Source organism: Syngnathoides biaculeatus, chromosome 13, assembly GCF_019802595.1.
Source record: "Syngnathoides biaculeatus isolate LvHL_M chromosome 13, ASM1980259v1, whole genome shotgun sequence".
Classification (NCBI taxonomy): Eukaryota; Metazoa; Chordata; class Actinopteri; order Syngnathiformes; family Syngnathidae; genus Syngnathoides; species Syngnathoides biaculeatus.
In genome coordinates this window covers 14,891,042-14,911,816 of record NC_084652.1, presented here as the reverse complement: position 1 = coordinate 14,911,816, position 20,775 = coordinate 14,891,042, and the positions used below count along the sequence as shown (strand labels likewise).

Here is a 20,775-nt window from a genome sequence, read left to right as displayed (position 1 = left end):
ATGTTGCCAGTGCAAGTGAATAATGGCTTTGATCGTTCTTAAGTGAATTTCACATACCGATAAATGATAAAATTGGGCACTTAACAGCATTAGCAATTATTTTTGTAATGGCTAATGACCCCTTCTGTGACAAATTAAGCCATGGTGACATAATCTCTTTTTGTTCTTGTCCGGTGAAACCAAAAGACTTTTACAAGTGTTTTAATTTGGCTGGACATTTTATTTTGTCACTGTTTATATGCACAGTGTCATCACATTCGTTGAACTTGTGAGTGGAACCAGTAGCGTAGTAGTTCCACCAGTACTGACCCTCCAGGCACGTCACTTAACCCAATTATTCAAGCCTGGTTCATTGCAATGCAAGTTCTCACATTATAATAGTGCTGATAATGATTTGCTCTCTCCTTTTCCCTCACAAGACAGTTGCAGTATTCCATTTTCATCAGATCAACTTTATTTTTCCCTAAGGCAAATCGGTCTGTCACATTTTTTTTTAAAGCCAAATCAAAATGTTAAGATGGGAAGCAAGAAAATTTAAAATGTATTTAATTTAATATAGTTAGTTAAAATCTATTGAATTCTGGGGGCATCGGCATAAAGTATTGGCCTCACAGTTCTGAGGTCCCGGGTTCAATCCCGGACCCGCCTGTGTGGAGTTTGCATCTTCACCCCGTGCCTGCGTGGGTTTCCTCCGGGCACTCCGGTTTCCTCTGCGCATTCCAAAAACGTGCAACATTAATTGGACACTCAAAATTTCCCCAAGGTGTGATTGTGAGTGCGACTGTTTGTCTCTATGGGCCCTGCGATTGGCTGGCAACCAGTACAGGGTTCACCCCGTCTCGTGCCCGTTGACAGCTGGGATAGCCCCTAGCACTCCCCTCGACCCTTGTGAGGATAAGCAGTAAAGAAAACGGATGGAATAGATATTTAATTGCAAAACTTTTTCTCCAAACAAGAATCATGGAAAAAGCTAACAAAATAAGGTCCCAAAACAGATAATCAAAGAAACACTTAAATTAACCTAAAACTAGAAATAATACACAACTAGTTATTCTACAGGTATGATGTGACAGTGACAATGTCTCGACAAAGACTGAAAGAAAACAGAGAACTATCCATCTATCCACTTTCTGAGCTGGTTATCCTCATGAGGGTCACAGGAATGCTAGAGTCAATCCCAGCTGACATCAGGTAGGAGGCGGGGTACACTCTGAGCTGGTTGCCAGCCAATTGACCCCTCCGTACAGGGCACTTAACCACGCCTCCTAAAGTCACGTCACCCCACTGTTGCTAACCTCAGACAAACATTACACAAAATGGTGTCGCAGGAAGAAAAGTCGAGAGTGAAATTGTCCGATTTACCAGCTGATTTTTCATTTGCATTCTTACCGAATGGTGAAATATCGTTGAAGAGCAGACAGCAGGGCTTCAAGTATTTCAGCGAGGGGTATTTCAATGGTATTTCCATGCATATCGACGGAGAAACCATTGATATTAGGGCGAGATCTTTCCGGAGTCAGAGGAAGACCGAGAAGCCACATAATATAATATATTATAACCCAAAGACGAATTCGTCATTGACAGTTTCCTATTTTCGTGTTATCTATCACACTTGTGTGCAGAATCTGTATGCATATCTGTATAGCCGTTTGTGAACCGCCGTATGAAGGAAAAGAAGAAGGCGAGGCTTGATTTACGAGTTGTTTCTCTCGTTTTCTTTGTGTAACATCACGCGCTCCCCTCAATAATTATTCTTGAATTAGTGCCGAACCTACGTAAGTCCCGACTGAGTACGACAATCGCTACTGTAGTGTCCTCAAACATCCTTCCTTCAGTCTTGGTGTCTCGGTGAACGTCGAAGGCTTTTAGGACTCGCTAGTCCGGTTTAGCTTAGCTCGCTAGCCGCCAACAAAGAGACACGTTTGTGCAGTCAGGTCCTCGCAAACTATCAGTCAACACAGATCAAGTGTGTCAATCATTCACACGTAGCTATGTTATGCAAGCGAAGAACTGCTAATTCATTTATATGAGACATGTATTGAAAATCAAAAATAGGGCTTACCTTCGTGCAAACATATCTGTTCCGGTTGATTTTAGATGGATTCAGTTGATCATGCGGTCTTCCACAAAGTTTGATCCATCGAAGACATTTTTCGCACTCGGTCTTCGGTTTCGCAAAGGGTACAAATTGAACTGCACCAACTAGCCCAGCAGTCGGCAACCCGCGGCTCCGGAGCCTCATGCGGCTCTTTCATCCTTATAATGCGGCTCTGATTGGCTTGGGAAAATAAATTACAAAAAAATTTTTTTTTGTATTTAATTGAAGTGTGTTTTATTTGTGTTAGTTTTCATATTATTTTAGTTCTAAATTTGAAGATTATTGTGATCTTGAAATATTAAAATATTAATTAAATTATTTGATATTATTTTTTCGTCGCTCAAAATAGACGTCACACTGCGGAAGCAGGTATATCCGCTGAAACGCCGTCTATTTTGAGCGACTTTCAAGCCCGGCAAAGCCAATGGAGAAATGTAAGAAAAGAAAAATATCTCAAGAAAATAGAACATTCAATGATGCCTGGGCAGATTCATTTGCATTTACCTCGGGCGAGAGTGGCCTACCAGTATGCCTAATTTGTGGAGAAAAACTGGCTAACAATAAACGGTCAAATGTCGCAAGACATTTTAACAATACACACGGAGCCTTTGCTGAAAAATATCCAGAGGGAGAAGAGAGGAAAAAAGCTGTTTAGGAACTGATGCAGAAGGGATGACGCCTCATGGCATTTTTCTGCTTTCGTTTGCTACATGGACAATTTAAATTCAGCTTTTTAATTTATTTGAAAGAGACATTCATTGTTATTATTTTTCAAGAATTCAAAATGTTCAAAATGTGTTCATTAAATGAATAAAATCTAATTTTCTCTGTAGCACGTGGATTTCATAAGAAACATGCTGCGGTAAAGTAGTAGAAGTTTTTTTTTTTTCATTTTAGATGTGCGGCTCCCAGTGTTTTCTTTTCCGTGGAAACCGGGTTCAAATGGCTCTTTCGGGGTCAAAGGTTGCCGACCGCTGAACTAGCCTATCAGGATACCTATCGTCACTGTTACAAAGGCCGTGACTACACCTCTTAATCATATCTATTGTTAAGGATCCCTAAGACGTGATAAAACGCAAACAAAAGCTCTACTGAACAATGCGACTTTGTCTGAGGTTATGGCGGAGGACAACAAGGGGCGTGGTTTAGGCACATCTCTGGGCTCTGATTGGTCAGTCACGCAGCCCACGCAATTTCTACGGAGGGGTCAATTGCAGGGGCAATTTAGAGTTTCCAATTAATGTTGCATGTTTTTGGGATGTGGGAGGAAACCGGAGTGCCCGGAGAAAACCCACGCAGGCACGGGGAGACTTGAACACAGATCTGCAGGGAGTAATTAGGGCTGATTGGGAACAGGTGCGCAGGCGAGGGGACGGTAAAAGCTGGAGCAAATGTGAGTGTGGCCAGGGTGGGTTGAAAAGTGCCATCCAAGCTCCAAAAGAGGAATTGCAGGCCACAGATCATGCATTACCAAGCAATTCATTCAGAACACGTATCTGAAAAATGTTAAGTGGAAAGGTGTTAAACTCAAAGCCCAGGGGCCAGATGCCCACACATATCATTTTTATGTGGCCAGGGAAAACAAATCATGCTCATCAACTTCTGGGATTTTTGCTAAAAACTGTACCCAAATTCCAGATTGCCAGAATAATAAACAACAATGTTAAGATATCGCATTTTACTCTTAGCAAACAGTTTCACTACAAAAACTAAAACAAGCCTTGAAGAAACCATTGTCCTTGTCTTCTAATTTAAAAACTAGTTATCACTCTAATTAGCTAATGGTAATGCTGTAATAGGATTTAGCAATTCAACATTGATGTGGTCCTGCTGGAAGATAGCTGGAATAGGCTCCAGCATTTCCGTGACTCTCGTGAAAATAAGCGGCTTGTAAAATGAATGGATGATTTATGTCATGGCGGCACAGTGGATCAGCTGGAAAGCTTTGGCCTCACAATTCCGGGGTCCCGGGTTTATTCCCGGACCCGCCTGCGTGGAGTTTGCATGTTCTCCCCGTGCCTGTGTGGGTTTCCTACGGGCACTCAGGTTTCCTCCCACATCCTAAAAACATGCAACATTAATTGAACACTCTAAATTGCCCCTAGGTGTGATTGTGAGTGTGGCTGTTTGTCTCATTGTGCCGTGCGATTGGCTGGAAACCAGTTCAGGGTGTACCCCACCTCCTGCCCATTGACAGCTGGGATAAGTTCCAGCACTCCCCGGCGACCCTTGTGAGGATAAGCAGCTAAGAAAATGAATGGATGGATTTATCTCATTTAATCATTGCTTTCATTGTCTTAATGTAAATAAGGTCCGGGGTTCAATCCCGGCCCTCCCTGTGTGGATTTTGCATTTTCTTCCCATGCTTGCATGGGTTTTCAGCACACACTCCAGTTTCTTCCCACATCCCAAATACATGCAACATTAATTGTCCATCCATTTTCTTAGCCGCTTATCCTCACAAGGATAGCGGGAGTGCTCAGCCTATCCCAGCTGTCAATGGGCAGGAGGCGGGGTACACCCTGAACTGGTTGCCAACCAGTTGCAGGGCACATCAAGAAATAAAACAGTCATACTCACAATCACACCTTGGGGCAATTTAGAGTCTCTCTAATTAGTGCGTGTTTTTGGGATGTGGGAGGAAATCGGAGAGGTAACCAACGCAATCATGGGGAGAACACACCGGCGGGCCCCTTTTTTTTTTTTAAACCAATTATAAAAAATAAAATAATTTAATTAGAAATTAAATTAAAAATGGACAATTATTACTAAAACAAATAAAATTGTATCCTTGCCTTTTGAGTTTTTCAACCTTTATTAATTCATCTCATTAAATAATTGCATAGTTTATTTATTATAAATTACATTTAAAACACATTTACAAGGATAAAACTTTTTTCACTTTGAAGAAATACATTTGAGATAACTTTTTAAATTTGAATAAATAAGTTATTACAGAATAAATGATACAGTAAAAATTTTAATTAATTCGTATTTTCTGTTCATAAAATAAAAAACATTTTACAAATTTCATACAATACTATTTTACTACCTTTATTTAGCGACTAGGGGCAGTGTTACATAAGGCTCATATGTTTACCGCAGACTACTCTACGCTCCAAGGCACAAGTATGGACACCCTCGCTGATTTCAACATGGAATATAAAAGCAAATAGAAATAAAATGCACATTTTACCACGCTTTAATTGATTCTTACATGTATTATAATTCCCATCTCAAATAAAGGCTCTATGTCATCATCCGTTCTCAAGGCCACCTTTAAGGTGTCCGATTTTTTCGCCTGGTGAGTGAACGCACCACCCGCACTAGTCTACCCAGCATGCACCGCCGCGTCATACAACATATGAACATAGCCATCTTGTCAGGGAGGAAACAGTTGGGTTCTCGTCTTAATATCTTTGTTATTCTTAAACGGTGACATTCTGAGACGGTCCTTTCCCCTCCGGTTCCCTCGACAATAGTTGCATGTATGGTAAGCGAGTAGTGAAGTGAGTGGTCACTGCGAGGGTGGGTGGGGAGGGGGGTGGTATTGGAAAAGATGTCTCGCTTACTTGTTCCGACGTAGGGGGAGTGTGCGGCAGCCAGTTGGCTTGACGCGCTAGCTTTTTGCGAGGGCTGCGGGGCCCTCCTCGGCCCTCAAGTAGCTCCCTCCCGTAGCGGTGGAATACGCTCTATGACAACGGCACCTACTCGGGAAGTCTAACAGACAAGGCAGGCAAGCCGCCCCCGGACTTTGAGACAACTCCGTCCGGCAAGTGGACGTCGTCTGAGTCGTGAGTCGCGAGTCGCATCCGGAGACGCGAAAGGGATGGCGCAGATTCATCTCGGTTCCACGTAATCCTAAAATATATCGAAGTATGCCATTTTAGATACTATAGTCCCTTTTAACCCCGGGTAAATTAAAAAAGCTCGCCCGATGGACATAGTTAATTTGCATGCTGTGTGATTGTTAGCCTGTCTTTTTCTGGTGGAGGAGGATAGAGACACACTCGAGGTGAGGAATCGGTCTGCAACTATGTCGAAAATGCCGGCCAAGAAGAAGAGCTGTTTCCAGATCACAAGTGTGACTCAGGCCCAGGTGGCTGCTATAGCGGCCACAGATGACACGGAGAGCCTAGAGGACCCGGACGAGTCGCGCACAGAGGATGTGTCGTCTGAGATGTACGAGCCAGCATGTGACAGGACTATGTCTGAAGAAGTGCCGAATAACACCGGAGAACAAGAGGCGACAGGAGTCATAGCGCCTTCGCAGTTACATCACTTCTCTGTGCTGTCAGTAAATCCGCTGGGGGAGTTTCGGAAAGCACCCGTGGCTGGTCCAGTTCAGCAGGCAGCTGGAATAGGCAGTACAGCCGTCTTACCCCTTGTCACACAGCAACAAGTGGCCTCAACCTCCGGTTCCGGTCCGGTCATTGTGTCCATAAATGTATCCCAACCTGCTACAGTGCCCAGTCCAGGTCCTCCTCCTCCTGCCACATCCACAGTGACTTGTACTTCCCGTTTTAGGGTGATCAAACTTGACCATGGTACTGGAGAACCCTTCAGAAGAGGCCGGTGGGTGTGTACAGAGTTTTATGAGAAAGAGTCTGATGGTTCTGTTGTGAATCGGACTATTGATGGCACGAGGCGAGACATCAGCGCAATGCCAGAGACTGGCGCAGACAAAGACAGTGGGGTTGGGCATACCAGCGGTTCTGTAGTTGTCTTGGCGCCACAGTCCACTCAGGCCTCCGGAGCGTCACCAGATGTCACCCGGGTGCATCCAGCGGAGATGTCGGCACAGCAGAATTTCATCACTCGGCAACATCCTGTCAGTGGGTCTGGCCTGCAGATAATGTTCACTGGTAGCAAGCCTACATCTGTCCCAGTTCAGCCTGTGGTGGTGACCGTCCAGCCCGCTGCCCCCCAGAGCATCAGCAATGGATTGCCTCACATGCAGAAGGCCAGCTTGCCTCCGTCAGGCCAGACCCAAGCTTACCAACTCTCCATGGGACACCACCTAACTGGCCCAAACCAGACCGAATGTTATGAACAACAACCTGGACTTGCCACCGGCCAGTCACTTTCAGTATCAAATCAGTCCACAGGGGGACAGACAATGGGACAAATAACCTCCCCCTCTATGCCTCAGGGGTCTTCCATGCCCGTTGATTTTGGGGACGTCGCTGGCGTTGGAGCGGTCCTTCCTGGACAGAGTCCTCCAAGTCAAACCAGTGGAATGGGAAGTGTTGCTGGCTCAGCATTGGTTGGTGGATCAATTCATGGTCAATACGCCACTACTGGACAGCCCAAACCCCACGGCCTCCACCCCACACCCTCTGTTGTGCAAAATGTGCCTGTCACTGCAGCGAGCTCCGGGATGCCCCCCATTGTGCCTACTGCTGTGTCCAGTACATCCAGTGCAGCCGTGCCAAAGGTGACAGCCGCTAGTTTGACACCAGGTCAGATTCCCCAAGGCAAAACACCAGGAGCGTTGGCAAGTCACAGCCTCTTTTTAGCCGGATTTGGACAGGTAGAAGGAGGTGCTGTAAGGAAATCTGATGGGATTGTCGACGCACAGTCATTTGGGAAGGAACTGGTAAAGCCTCTCATGCCTGAGAGCCTGCAGCTAGCCACACCAACTGTCAGCAGCCTGTTTGGAATCCCCATACCAGTCGACGGGGATGAGGACAGGTAACATTCTGTTTCATACTATGCATCTTTGTGTGTATTTTTTATTTTTTTTTTTTGTTGAAAATTGTGAGAGGTCTCAAATGCCTGGTAAAAATTACTCCTCATCCCCAAATTGTAATGCATACCCATTAGAAATCACAAGCAGATTTGTAGCTTTATAGTGCCTGTGGTATCCTCGTCAGAATTTATGGATCACCATGATAATGTTGCAAAAGAATTAAACTCTCAGGTCTTTTTATAAGTGGTCAGATATTTGCACACATACCGGTACTATGCATCTCTTGTTTCCTTTCTTATACCATTTCCGCCCTCTTTGATGTATGAGATTTTGCTGTCTCCCACACTGCTCTGCTAAATACAGTGTGTGTAACAAGTGGTTAAATAATACTAAGTCTGTTTTTTTTTTTTTTTTTTTTTTTTTCAGTTTTACCATTCACATCAAGTTATTTGATAAAATGAATAGCTTTGAACAGCCATCCATCCATATTCTGTACCACTCATCCACACAGGGGTTGCGGGCTTGCTGGCGGCTATCCCAACTATCTTCGGGCGAGAGGCGGATACACCCTGAATTGGTCGCTAGCCAATTTCATAGCACATAACCCACTAACATTTACACCTACGAGCAATTTAGAGTCTTCAATCAACCTACCACATGTTTTTGGGATGTGGAAGGAAACTGGAGTACCCAGGGAAAACCCACACAGGTACAGAAAGAAAATGTAAAATCCACACAGGCAAGGCTGGAATTTAAATCCGGGTCATCAGGACTGTGAGGTAGATGTTCTACCCAATCGTCCACCACGCCATTGCTTTGGACATGGATATTCCATTTTCATAATCACATTCAGGGTGTAGTCTGCCTTTCGCCCAAAGAAAGACTCCACCACTACTGTGACCCTTGAGGATTTCTCACATTTCCCTGAATTTTGTGTCCACCCTGCCAATTTGGAGAAATGTCCCTTTTTATAAACCCTCAGGTGTTCACACTGATGATATTACAACTAGCACTTTCTCTTTCTTCATTTGAGGCTGAAACATCGGCCAGTTGTAAATATTTACACTTTCGTTCGTAGTTTTCATCATATTGTGTGTGTAGTTGGATGTATTCAAGGTTAGTTTGTCGACCCTATCATGTGAAATATCAATTGCTTTAAAAAGATTCAAGAAATCACAATTATTTTTGTTAAATGGGACAAATTCAGCTTGCTCACCAAATTGGTAAAGTCCACTGTGTGTTCACAGCCGAAATAGTTCACCCTGTCAGCAACCTCTCATATTTGTCAGTTAATTTATAGAAGTTCACCAATATGCATTTTTATAGAGTATAGTCGACTTAATTTAAAATTCAACTGTTTTAGTTTGAAATAGGGAAGTATCAAAGGAACCTTACAGTGATAGTGACACAAGTACTGTATTTTTGGATGACAGAGCACACCGGTTAATAAGCCTCGCCCACTCTGAGTATGCTGCAGGGTTCACAGCGCAGGAAAAAGTAGTGGCTTGTTGTCCAGAAAATACGGTATGTAAATGTCCCTGTACTGTGGGTTGACTCTGTACACCAACATTTTCCCAAAGTGTGACAGTTGAAAATAAATAAATAAAAGGCAGGGACTTCCCGTATTGTCAGTGAGATGTGCAAGGGATGACAATGTTTCAAAGGAAGTGATAAGAGGAAGGAAATAATGTGTCAGATGTTTCTCACTTGTGCTCAAAAGAGATGTAGCGCATGTGTGGAAGATAACATCACTTCCTCTGCTTACTCAGAAAACATGCAAAATCATGCAAATGATTTACATTTGAAGTATTCTATGTTGATGGAATTGCCTCAGTTGTCACCATTGTTCCCTTTAAGCTTTGCACGTGCTCACTTGTGCACTGATCATGTGGTTTCTGCTGACAGATATTCTGGGTTGCGCACAAAAAGGAAAAAAAAAAATCCAACCTGAATTGAAAGTACAACATACAACTATTCAATTGGTGCCATTTTGCAAAGAGATTCAACGAGTGAGGGATGACTAGTTGCAATATGCAATGGCACAATTCACATATGTACTGTAAAAAAGGAAAAGGAAAAGGAGTCACCACTGGGTCAGCGGCTTTTTATTGAACACTTTGGCAACACACTGAACTCTCTATAACAGCGACTGTCGGAGTATGTGAATAATACAAGAAAAAAATGGTAAAACTTGATGAGGTTTTCTCTTTTTCGAGTGAGAAAAGTCTGGTCTGAAAAATGTGTTGTGAAGCCAAAGTAGAAAGTGCAGGATGTGATGGTGTGTAATGTTAAAATTTCACCTTGGCAGAGTCTCCTCAAGGATGAAAGCACAGACAATGCAATACCAAAAGCTAATTCTGTATTTTAAACATCTGATGTTGCTCACTGGTCAAAGGGAGCGCTGAGGGGCTTAGTGTGTTTCCTCAGACACAAAAAATTAGAAGGAACGTCGGTTGTCACCCTCCAGAAAAGATGAATTTAGAAATTCTGATTAAAATTTCTCATTGATTATGGGGCTCACCGCCAGTATCACTGTGTGATTGCTAAAATAGATGTAAACATGATTGTCACAGACACATGCACCAGTTACCTTGTATCAATATATATGTGTGGAGTTTGCATGTTCTCCCCGTACCTGCATGGGTTTTCTCTGGAGACTCTGGTTTCCTCCTACATCCCAAAAACATGAGTGAGACCACTTCAGGGTGTACCCTGCATTCTGCCAGCTGGGATTGGCTCCAGCACTCCCGTGAAAATGGATGGATGGATATATAGTGGTACCTTTACTTACGAACATCTCTAGTCATGAAAAATTCAGGTGAGGAAATTCCTAGTCGGAAAAATATTATGTCCAGTTATGAAGGAAAATTCAGGATACGAAAGGAAAATATAGGTGCTGGATTCACATCCCCCAAATTCCACTGAACGTAAACATCCTGTATCTTGGTTTGTGCGGCGCGATAGACCTGCCCTCACATTGGCTATCATCAGATCATCTTCCTGGCTTCCCATTGGCTAGGAGGGACATCACTCTTTACCCATGAGGCTTTTCGTTTCCCTTGGACTTTCAACTCTCACCGAATCACGCTAGCGATGTCACGCGCTGTCACAATTTAGCACACATTGGAAAAGTACAACTTTTTCCCGAGTTTTTTCATTTTTCTTTTTTTTTTTTTTTTTGCAAGTTTTTCATCTTTCTTCACCATGCGCCCCAAGAAACCTTCGTGGAATTGTGTGCGTTCGTACATTCGTACGTATGTTTTCTTTCGGCTGTCAAACGTTTGCTGCCTCCTCTGTCCCTCATGATGCCTTTTGCTTGCCACTCGGTCTTCTCTTCATCTAGTCGCCCAACGCCACTTGTAAATGAACATAATTTTTATCGTTCCTTACATTATGTACTTTGAATACTTATTTTTGGCATATAAAATGTGTTTCTACTTACAAAAAATTCATGTGATGAAACGACTTTTGAACGGATTAATTTTGTAAGTATAGGTACCACATATAACCCTAACCCATATAAAATGGCCTAGTTGCAACCAAAATGAATTATTTCCAGAGATGACACAAAAATTTGATATATTGCCCACTAAAAAACAAACTGAGAACATCAACACATCTGCACATCTTTCCTAATCCTTTGTATGTGGACTTTTTTTATTCAGTCCTCATGAAATTCCTCCATCCATTGATCAAATTTCTCAGTTGCTTATCCTCACAAGGGTCATTGGAGCCCTGGAGCCAATCCCAACTCTCACTGGGCAGGAGGGCGGGTACACCCTGAACTGGTTGCTGGCCAATCATAGGCCACATTGAGACAGACAACAGTTGCATTCACAGAACTAGGGTCAATTTAGAGTCTCCAATTAATGCATGTTTTTAGGGATGTAGGAGGAAACTGGAGTGCCTGGAGAAAGTCTATGCAGGCACAAGGGAGAACATGCAAACTCCACACAGGGGGCGGTGGGATTTGAACCCCATCCTCAGAACTTTGAGGCCAATGCTCTACAGGTGTTACACCGTGTTGCCCCTCATGAAATTCCCCTTAGGTAAATATTCTCACACGACTGCCTGAAAGAATTGTAGTGGTAGTAGTAGTAGTAGTGATGGTGCTCCAATTCCACATCATACACGATGGACATATGAATATATTATGTCTCCCTCCAAACAAGTTTAAAACTGCTAAGAAAATAAAATCCTCTGCGCCACTTCACCTTGTTCTAGATTATGGAAATGGGTGTTAACCCCTTGATGAAGAATTGGTTCGATTCTATACCCAAACATTTTGATGGGCGCAAGAGTAAATGATTCATGCCAAACCATTTTCTTGCAGTACTAAATAGGTATATCAGCGGTAACTCGAGATGAAAATGACATTGAGAGCGACGGAGAAAGTGAAATGGTGTGTGTCCGAGACTTACAGAGGCTTTTCAACTCCAATTCTGAAGACGACTTGTGATTTGAGTGAACAGGAGGAGGAGGAATAAAAACAGACTTTTCTGTTTGAGCTGTTTTACTGTTGTATTACAGTCACTGTTTGGAAACAAGGTTTTTAAATAGTCCTCCTGTATGAATATCTAATTTCACAACGTACTTGTACATATATATCTTTGACGCATGGTCTGGCACGGCTAGTGTATGGGGGGAAAAAAACAAAAAGGCTATGTAGAGTGGGCTTGGCTCCTTAATCAGTGTGCTCTGTCATCCTGAAAGTATGGTAAATAGCCTTTCAAAAAACTCAAATTCCAATATTAAAAAAAAAAAAGAAATTCTTTAACTTAGAAGACAACATGCGAGACATTTTAAAATAAAAAAATAAGTAAGTGCAAGTAATGGTTGTTACGACAGCTAATAGGACAAACCAAAAGTTACAACTTGACCTGACGTTCTTCCATTCCTCCCCTTTTTTCTTCTTCCCAGTGTTCTGGGCAGTTTTAGTTGTGTTGATGTTTCCAGAGTTCTCTTGGGTGACATCAGTAAATTTTCCCCTATCCCAACAGAGAGCGAGCAGTATACCAATCAGCCCAAGATGGAGTATTTGGTATTATCATCCATCCATTTTCCAAGCCACTTATACTTATAAGGGTTGCGGGAGTGCTGGAGCCTATCCCACCTATCTTTGGGCATTTGTATTCATATCAATTGGGCATTTCTTGACTTTTGACTATGTTGTCTGTTTTCAACATGTTAAATGTTAGTCGTCAAGTTATTGTCAACCTTTCCCACGAAAGAGATAGTCAGTGATGGAGCATTTTCATCTGGACTGAGTCCATTGGAATCTGCATTTTAATTATATTTGGGATTTTGAGAACATTGTATAAATGAATGTTGTGTAATATTATTACACAACTTTGGAATTTGTCATATTTTGGCATTAGATTTACTTTGTCCTTCCCCAATTTTCTCCACAGCAAATAAGGTCACTGTTTTGACTTAACATTAAATAATTCAGATTTTGCTTACTTCTAACCCTAACTTAACATAAAATTGTCTAGCAATGATTATGAATTACTAATAAAAAGAGAGTAATCGTTACACATACCCAAGTAATTACTTGCCTAAAATTGGTCACTAAATTACAGCATGAACAGCAGAAACAACCGTAGGGGTTGGGTTAGGAACTAGCACTTCAAGAATCCCTGAAATTTCAGCCGAAATATTTTTAGGTCTCAGAGAACATGTCCGGCGGGTAAAAGAAGTCTGCTCAACTGACATCAGCATGTTAAGCTAATGCTTATGTGATTTCAAGCTAGTTAGGCAAAACCTGTTCTTTACTCAAAAAATATTGTGACTGGTCCGGGTCTGTCCTCAATTGATTGGGTGTGGTCCTTTGCCTCCGTGTTACGGACATAGCAACTATAGGACATTTCTGTCAGTCTTTTTGAATGCACAATGGTGTGAATTCACTTGCATGTGTCCGTAGGCACACTCTCCTGGAATTCTTTCACACCGGTGTGGGACTACTCCCTTATTACAACAAATAACTCATGTATACGCAAAGTGCTTGTCTTCTTGTTCTAGACTTGTATAATTAGTCAGTCCCACCACATTTCAGTTGTATAGCCAAGTTCATGATCTTTGTCTTGCATGCTTCTTCTCCTGTCTTTGTACTGTCCTTCCTTCACAGGGTTTAGTACTACAGTCTCATAGAACATCCATATTTAACGTTTCTTTGTTGTAGATTTGGAACGTTTTACTTTTCTGATGGCAAGCTCCGAGTTTATTTGCTGCACTTGTTTTTTCACACTGGTTGTTTGTTCTTTGTTCTTTTAATCATTCCAACACTGGCCACCTTGCGTTGTTTCCGCGGAAACTCCGCTTCATGTTCTTGACTTGGCGAAGCTCGTTTTCCTGCTTCCTCCACTTTAGCACCATTGATTCATTGATCTTGAATTCTCTCGTGGTTGCTTAATTGCCATGTTGTTCTGCAGAGCTGATATCTTGCAGTTTAACACTTCATAAGCGTGTCTCTTCATTGGTGCCATTTTTTTGGGGGGGGGGGTGCCATATAAGGCACTCCGCATTATAAGGTTCCCCGGCGACCCCTAACGGGACAAGCTGAAAGAAACTTACTAAGAGGATCTTATAGTTGTGAAAGTACGGTACTTTAGTTTATTTTGTAATTTTATTTATTTTTAAGACATAAACATAAAAGGCGTGCCAGTGGGTGTCACAAATTAATTTATCCATCCATTTTGTGTACCGCTTATGGTTTTATTTAAGCAGATGGTGCCCTAAGTGGGTGATTCCCAACGTTTATGGAGCAAAGGTACATATCTTACATTTGAATACTCTCCTGGCACACCAACACAAAAATGCCACAAAAAGTGGATACGCAAGTCATTTATACACTTTCTGCCATCTAATAGAAGAGCGTTTATGGGTTCTGTCTTTATATGCTGCTGCCATAGATAGATGAGCAAAGATACGAAATTTTTTGTAAATAGATAATATTTTGGGTCTCATGGCACACTAATGTGCCTTCCCACACTAGTTGGGAATCACTGCCCTGGGGGACTGCCTTTGTCACCTATGCCAATGGATGTCCTGTATCCAGGCCACGTCACACCGTTTTTCTTTTTGTCTTCCACTGTGTCGTGGAGAGTTTTTTTTTTTTTTTTTTAACTTTTTGAGTGCTTAACCTTGTTTGCTTCTTTTCTTCGTCACAATTTCTTTGGACGCAATGCCATACATCTACAAATAACCTTCACTGCAGTTACTTGGCAGGTAGTTGCTTCATGTTAAGAAAATGGATTGCTGATGACGTAAGACTTTTAAGACTCATGCCAAGGGTAAAGACACTTTCACACTGAACCTAGCACATCACTGTGCACCATCAACAAACCCATTGGTGTGGAAGATGCACTTTGATGACATTTCGACGTTCCTGTTGGAGAAATTTTAGGCAAGTTATTTTTGAATCAAAATAGATACTGTACTATGAAATTGAGGAATCAGTAATCAATGCAGTGTCCTGAGCTTTGTGACACAAACCCAATGACTTCGGGTGATGTGGTAAAAATGAAACTGCTCCTTGCTAAGCCTTATGTACACCTTAAAGCAGTCTTCATGGAGCTCTAGCTTATGGAAAAGCCTGAACTCCCCAGATCCTGCAGTGCCATTACAATGTGATAAATCAATATCCTCCTGGTGCTCATCTATTATCAGGCTGCAACCTGATTTACGTCCAAACTAGCAGGAAAAGGCACCGTGGTGCATCCTGTGCTGTCACTTCATAACCAGCCCCAAATATGGGTGAGCTTCTGCAGTGCTGTTGTCCCTGCGCCCTACCCTGAGCAGGGCTCACCAAAAAACAAGTGCACTATGTAAGTGCCATTATTATTCTATAGGCATGCAGTTTGTTGTTTAGATGACAGTTCTGATAGATTTTTTTTCTTCTGGAATTGTTTGTTTCTCTGAGAAGACCCAGCTCCGTCACTGATAAGAGCCGGGGTCTCTTACCTCAGCAAAGCCCTATCTGACATGGACATGAAGCAGCACTCTTTCCACTATGCTATCATTTTGCTGATAAGAGCTCTGTCAGTGGGGTGTGCTGACAGACTGGACTTCATGTATACATTTTCTTTACATTAACTTTTAGTGCCCTCTGAAATTCCAAAATATATGTACTATACTGTATCTAACATGTAAGGTTTTGAACACCCTGACAATAATGGTGTTGGTGTCACTGGGACTTTGTACCTGCAGACCGGCACTTGACATACAGGCTGTGACAGTTGTTGATGTGTAAATGAGGTGCTCAATGATTTTCCATTTCAGCGACAACTGTTATCCTCCAAATGGGTGGAGGAAGTTGCTGAGGGGAAACTTGTTGTGCACTACTTAAGCAGCCATTGAGCTATACTTTAAGTCACTCCTCCACACTCTGCTGTATCTACTTTTGTAAGTACCAAAACCCATGCATACTTTCGATTGCTATAAACAGTTGAACAAGCGTAGATAAAATTTCTCCTTCACCTTGCCACTGCTGTCCTGCAGACTAAACAGCAGAGATACCGAAGGCATGAGAACCAAGATTCTGCTCACATACTTGGAATATGATTCACTCTTTAATGTTTCCCAGATGGGTTCAGCAACCGAAGGTGTAAAAGAACAATGCAGCTTTGTTAAGTACTCTGGGGTTTGCTTCAGTTTTTGCAAAAAAATGTGTACAAACAATTTGTGTTTGGGTAGGATGAAGATGCAGGAATTGGTCATTGTAGACATTGTGATTCAGATATGAAACTGGACAAGTCATTCCAGTGTTTTCATTACCGTATTTTCCGGACTATAAATCGCTCCGGAGTACAAGTTGCACCAACCATTAAATGCTTTCTCCTTGGCATATACTTGGGCTTGGAGACGCAACTGCGCTGTTGACAAGCCTCTGTCGGCAGCATGTTGTTCAAGCACTCATGTCCACTCACCCCTGGTCAAACTATGGGGGGAAAAAAAAACAAAAAACGTGACTTATAGTCCGGAAAATTTGGTAGATGAGTTTGGTGAGCGCAGAATGGTGGTGGACTGGTTAGTATGTCTGCCACACAATTCCTGGGTTTGAATCTGTCCATAATGCTCTCTGGTTTCCTCCCACATCCCCAAAACATGCATGTTAGGTTAACGGAAAAAAAAAAAAAGGCCCGTGATTGGCTGTCCATGGTAGACCTCACCACTAAACCAAGTCAGCTGGCATAACCTACAGCTCACCTGTGAGGACAAGCACTGCGATGTAGACTTAACTTTTGGCAATGGTGCACGCCACTTTTTGTCTTTGCTGTGCTGGCATAAAATTTAGGCACAATTTTTTGCCTTCAAAAAAAAATGTAACCGGTAAATAACTAATACTGTTTAGTCAAGTTGAATTTTGCAAGACAAGTAACTCATTGAAAATTGGTGGTGCTTGAACTGCGTTGGTTAGGACATTCGAACAAATCATGTCCAACATACCTCTACATATGGAATTAATCTGTTCTCGAAGTCGTTTCGTAATGTGAATTTTTTGTAAATACAAACGCATTTTACATGTAAATAACATAATCCATTCGAAGTCCCCTGTACCCCCCCCAAAACCCCTGCCAAAAATAATAATAAATAATGTAATAGTGTAAAGAATAATAAAAAAATTATCTCCATTTACCTTTGGCATTCGGAGACTATGCAAAGAAAAGGGTCAGTGATAAGCAAAAGGACGGAGAGGAGGCAAACTTTGACATTTGAGAGAAAACATACGGACGAACGTACGCACCCACACAACTTAATTCCACAAAAGTTTCTTGGGGCCTCTGGTGACTCATTAAAAAAACACAAACAAAAAAGTTGTATTTTTCCAATGTGCGCTAGCTTGTGAAAGCGCTAGTGTGATTCAGTGACAGTTGAGTGTCCAAGGGAATCAAAAAGCATCATGGGTCAAGATTGACCTCCTTCCTAGCCAATGGGATGCCAGGAAGATGCTAGTGTGGTAGCCAACGAGAAAGCACCTCTTATTGCGCCACACAAACCAAGATACAGGATGTTTACGTTCGGTGGAATTTGGGGGATGTAAATCCTGCACCCATTTTTTTTCCCTTTTGTAACCTGAATTTTTCATTACTAGAGACATTCATAAGTAGAGGTACCATTATATATCCATTCATCCATTTTCTGAGCCGCTTATTCTCACGAGGGTCGCAGGAGTGCCAATTCAAGCTGTCACCGAGCAGAAGGCAGGGTACACCCTGAACTGGTTGCCAGGAAATCGGAGGGCTCACGGAGACAGACAACAGTTGCACTTATGATAACACCTCGGGCCAATTTAGAGTCAAAGTCGAAGACCAACTTGTACAACCCCCCAGTAGTTTGAACTGTGAGGTTCGACTGTCTATGCTGTTCTTGGTATACTTAAATTTGCTTCTTAGAGGCAGTGTAGTGCGATGCATGAATGAGCTGCACATTTACACTAAACTAAACTTAAAAAAAAAAAAAAAAGAGCATAGAAGGACAAAGTCGCAATAAAACATTTACACCTTCATGGATTTGAGAGAATATATTATTCTGAGTATTGTCTTATTATCCATCTGCATGTTACTACGGTGTTTGTGTGAATATTTACTTGAAGGTGAATCCCTCCCATGATCTCAAGCTCGTTAACTAGCAACCTTGGGATTTCCGTTGACTGTTAGCATAGATGTAGATTTCTAAAACGATGTATAATTATACAGTCTGTCATATTTGTTCTTCGTTTAAATTTTCAGTCAAGCTTAAGATGCTGCACATGAATCTTTTCTTAATTTTTTTCATTATGATTATGAAAATCCTAAATATTAATCCCAATTAAATCTTGAAAAATCACCCTGTGCAATTGCATTGCCATGTTTACTGTATGAAATTAGTGCATAGATAAGAGCACACTTATAATGGCCAGATATTGCGGAAAAAAAAGTTTACATTTTTTTTAACCTGCTATATATATTGCAATGTAAAAAATACACAACATACTTAAGTTGAAAATAGCCTTTCTATTTTTTCTTCTGATTTCTAGACAGTTAATAAAATCTTGAGTAGAAAAGAAACCATATTTCATGGAGGACAAAAGTGTACTGAATAATATGTATCAAGTCTACCTATAGTTAAATGCATTTTAGGAGTCTTGAGCAGGTAATTGTCCAGTCAGAAATGAAGTCAAAATGTTTTAATTTTGATGGAACTTTTAATGGTGCGACGTATGTTTGCTGACTGGATACCCTCCCACCCCTTGATTTTATATTGTTTGTTACTTGAAAGCAAGGAACGATGACCTCATTCCAAGTTATCTGACCTTGATCATTTCAGACCGTTCCTGGCTTTCACTGAGCTCTGAGATTTTAGCTGTGAAGGGAGAGTTTGTCTCTGGAGTGGCGTGGGCTTGCATGCTCTTTAATACTGTTGTTCATCAAAAAAAAGTGTGCAAGGCATAGGGAGAGGTTTGTGAGAGTATTTGGTCATGAGGTAATGGGGGGGGGAGAGAGAGAGAGAGAGAGAGAGAGAGAGAGATAGAGAGAGAGAGAGAGCGAGAGAGATAGAGAGAGAGAGAGAGAGAGAGATAGAGAGAGCTCTAGAAGAGAGAGATCTCTCTGAGAAGAGCTCTGAGATCTCTCAGCTCTCTCTCTCTCTCTCTCTCTCTCTCTCTCTCTTCTCTCTCTCTCTCTCTCTCTCGCTCTCCTCTCTCTCTCTCTCTCTCTCTCTGCTCTCTCTCTCTCTCTCTCTCTCTCTCTCTTCTCTCTCTCTCGCTCTCTCTCTCTCTCTCTCCTCTCTCTCTCTCTCTTCTCTCTCTCTCTCTAGAGAGAGAGAGAGAGAGACTCGTATTGATGCTTACACACATGCTGTAAATCAAGTTCTCATTGTTGTGTGTATAATCTGAGCTGCCTACTTGCTCACTGTTTGCTTAGTTACGCTTTTTTTGCCCATTGTGGTTTGAGAAATAGTTTTAAAGTGTGCAAATGTTTAGGGGTAGAGGGCTAGGGGACAGTCTGGGGATTTCCTTTCCCTTTTCCATCATGCATCCGTTAGTATAGGACACAGTGTTCCCATAGCAAAACATCAGGAATAACTGCGCATTGGACAGTTCTTTTGGAATATGAACATGAAACTGTGGTTGGATCACTCGACACAACTGATTACAATGAAATGGGATTGTGCATAAAACATTAAATTTTGCTTTAAAATATATTTTTAGGTAAAATCAGTTTAATTTTCAACAACGCGCTGTTTCCTGCCACCTACAGGACTTGATTGGAACACTTACAGTGGTCAGTGAAGGATGTTAATATTGTTTGCACTTATCTTTCAAATTTTTGGTGGCAAGTCAAAGAACATTGACCAATCAATGGTCCTATCTCGAAAAACTCACCACTCATGACTCAAGGCACCACTTATTTTTTCTGTTCGGTGTGGGTAGAGGTATTAAAGTTAACATTTGATCATTAAGATAAAGTTATACTGCAACACACATTTTTTTTAGGTTAGTCGTGACAATCATCAAGTCACAATCTGCAAGAGCATAACTACTTCTATATGATTATAATAGGAAGGTGAGCTTCAGCCAAGCTTACTATACGTGAACATCTTAAAGGAAAGAATATATGGCGCTGCACTTTTCTTTGTCTGTATTGTCAACTTCTGTGCAACTTTGTATGCAGTCAACAACTATTTTTCATTAAATTAAAATTTCTCCAGACAAATTCATCATTTAATAAGCCAATCAGTTCATTTGCATTGTCATTGCTAAGAATCTCATTTGCGATGATGCATTAGTCTTGTTTCCCTGTTTCAACTATCCTTATTTCTTTTTCTTTTCCCCTTTCCTGAATCTGGCTGACACAGGAACCCCTCCAAGGCTTTCTACCAGGCCTTCCAGTCTGGCACCAGATTAAGGGACTCAAAGGCCCACAGTGATAGGTACAGTACTATACTGGAATGGACTGGTCGGGGCCTTGCAAGAGTGCAACAATGTGTGTGGCGTGTCCTTTTG

General features: G+C 41.8%; 1 protein-coding gene across 4 annotated transcripts in view; it reads left to right on the top strand.

Moving 5' to 3' along the window:
* The first annotated feature begins 5,457 nt into the window (after nt 1–5,457).
* Nucleotides 5,458–20,775, top strand: part of LOC133510788 (TSC22 domain family protein 2-like) — a 37,712-nt gene continuing 22,394 nt past the window's right edge. The window contains exons 1-3 of one of the 4 annotated variants that reach the window (XM_061839134.1): nt 5,458–5,974; nt 6,093–7,792; nt 20,628–20,702. In XM_061839134.1, the coding sequence (XP_061695118.1) occupies nt 6,135–7,792; nt 20,628–20,702 (1,733 nt within the window). In that variant the 5' untranslated portion in view covers nt 5,458–5,974; nt 6,093–6,134. Of the gene's footprint in view, nt 7,793–20,627; nt 20,703–20,775 lie in introns of all 4 variants that reach the window. The other 3 variants (XM_061839133.1, XM_061839132.1, XM_061839135.1) reach the window with 3 other exon arrangements.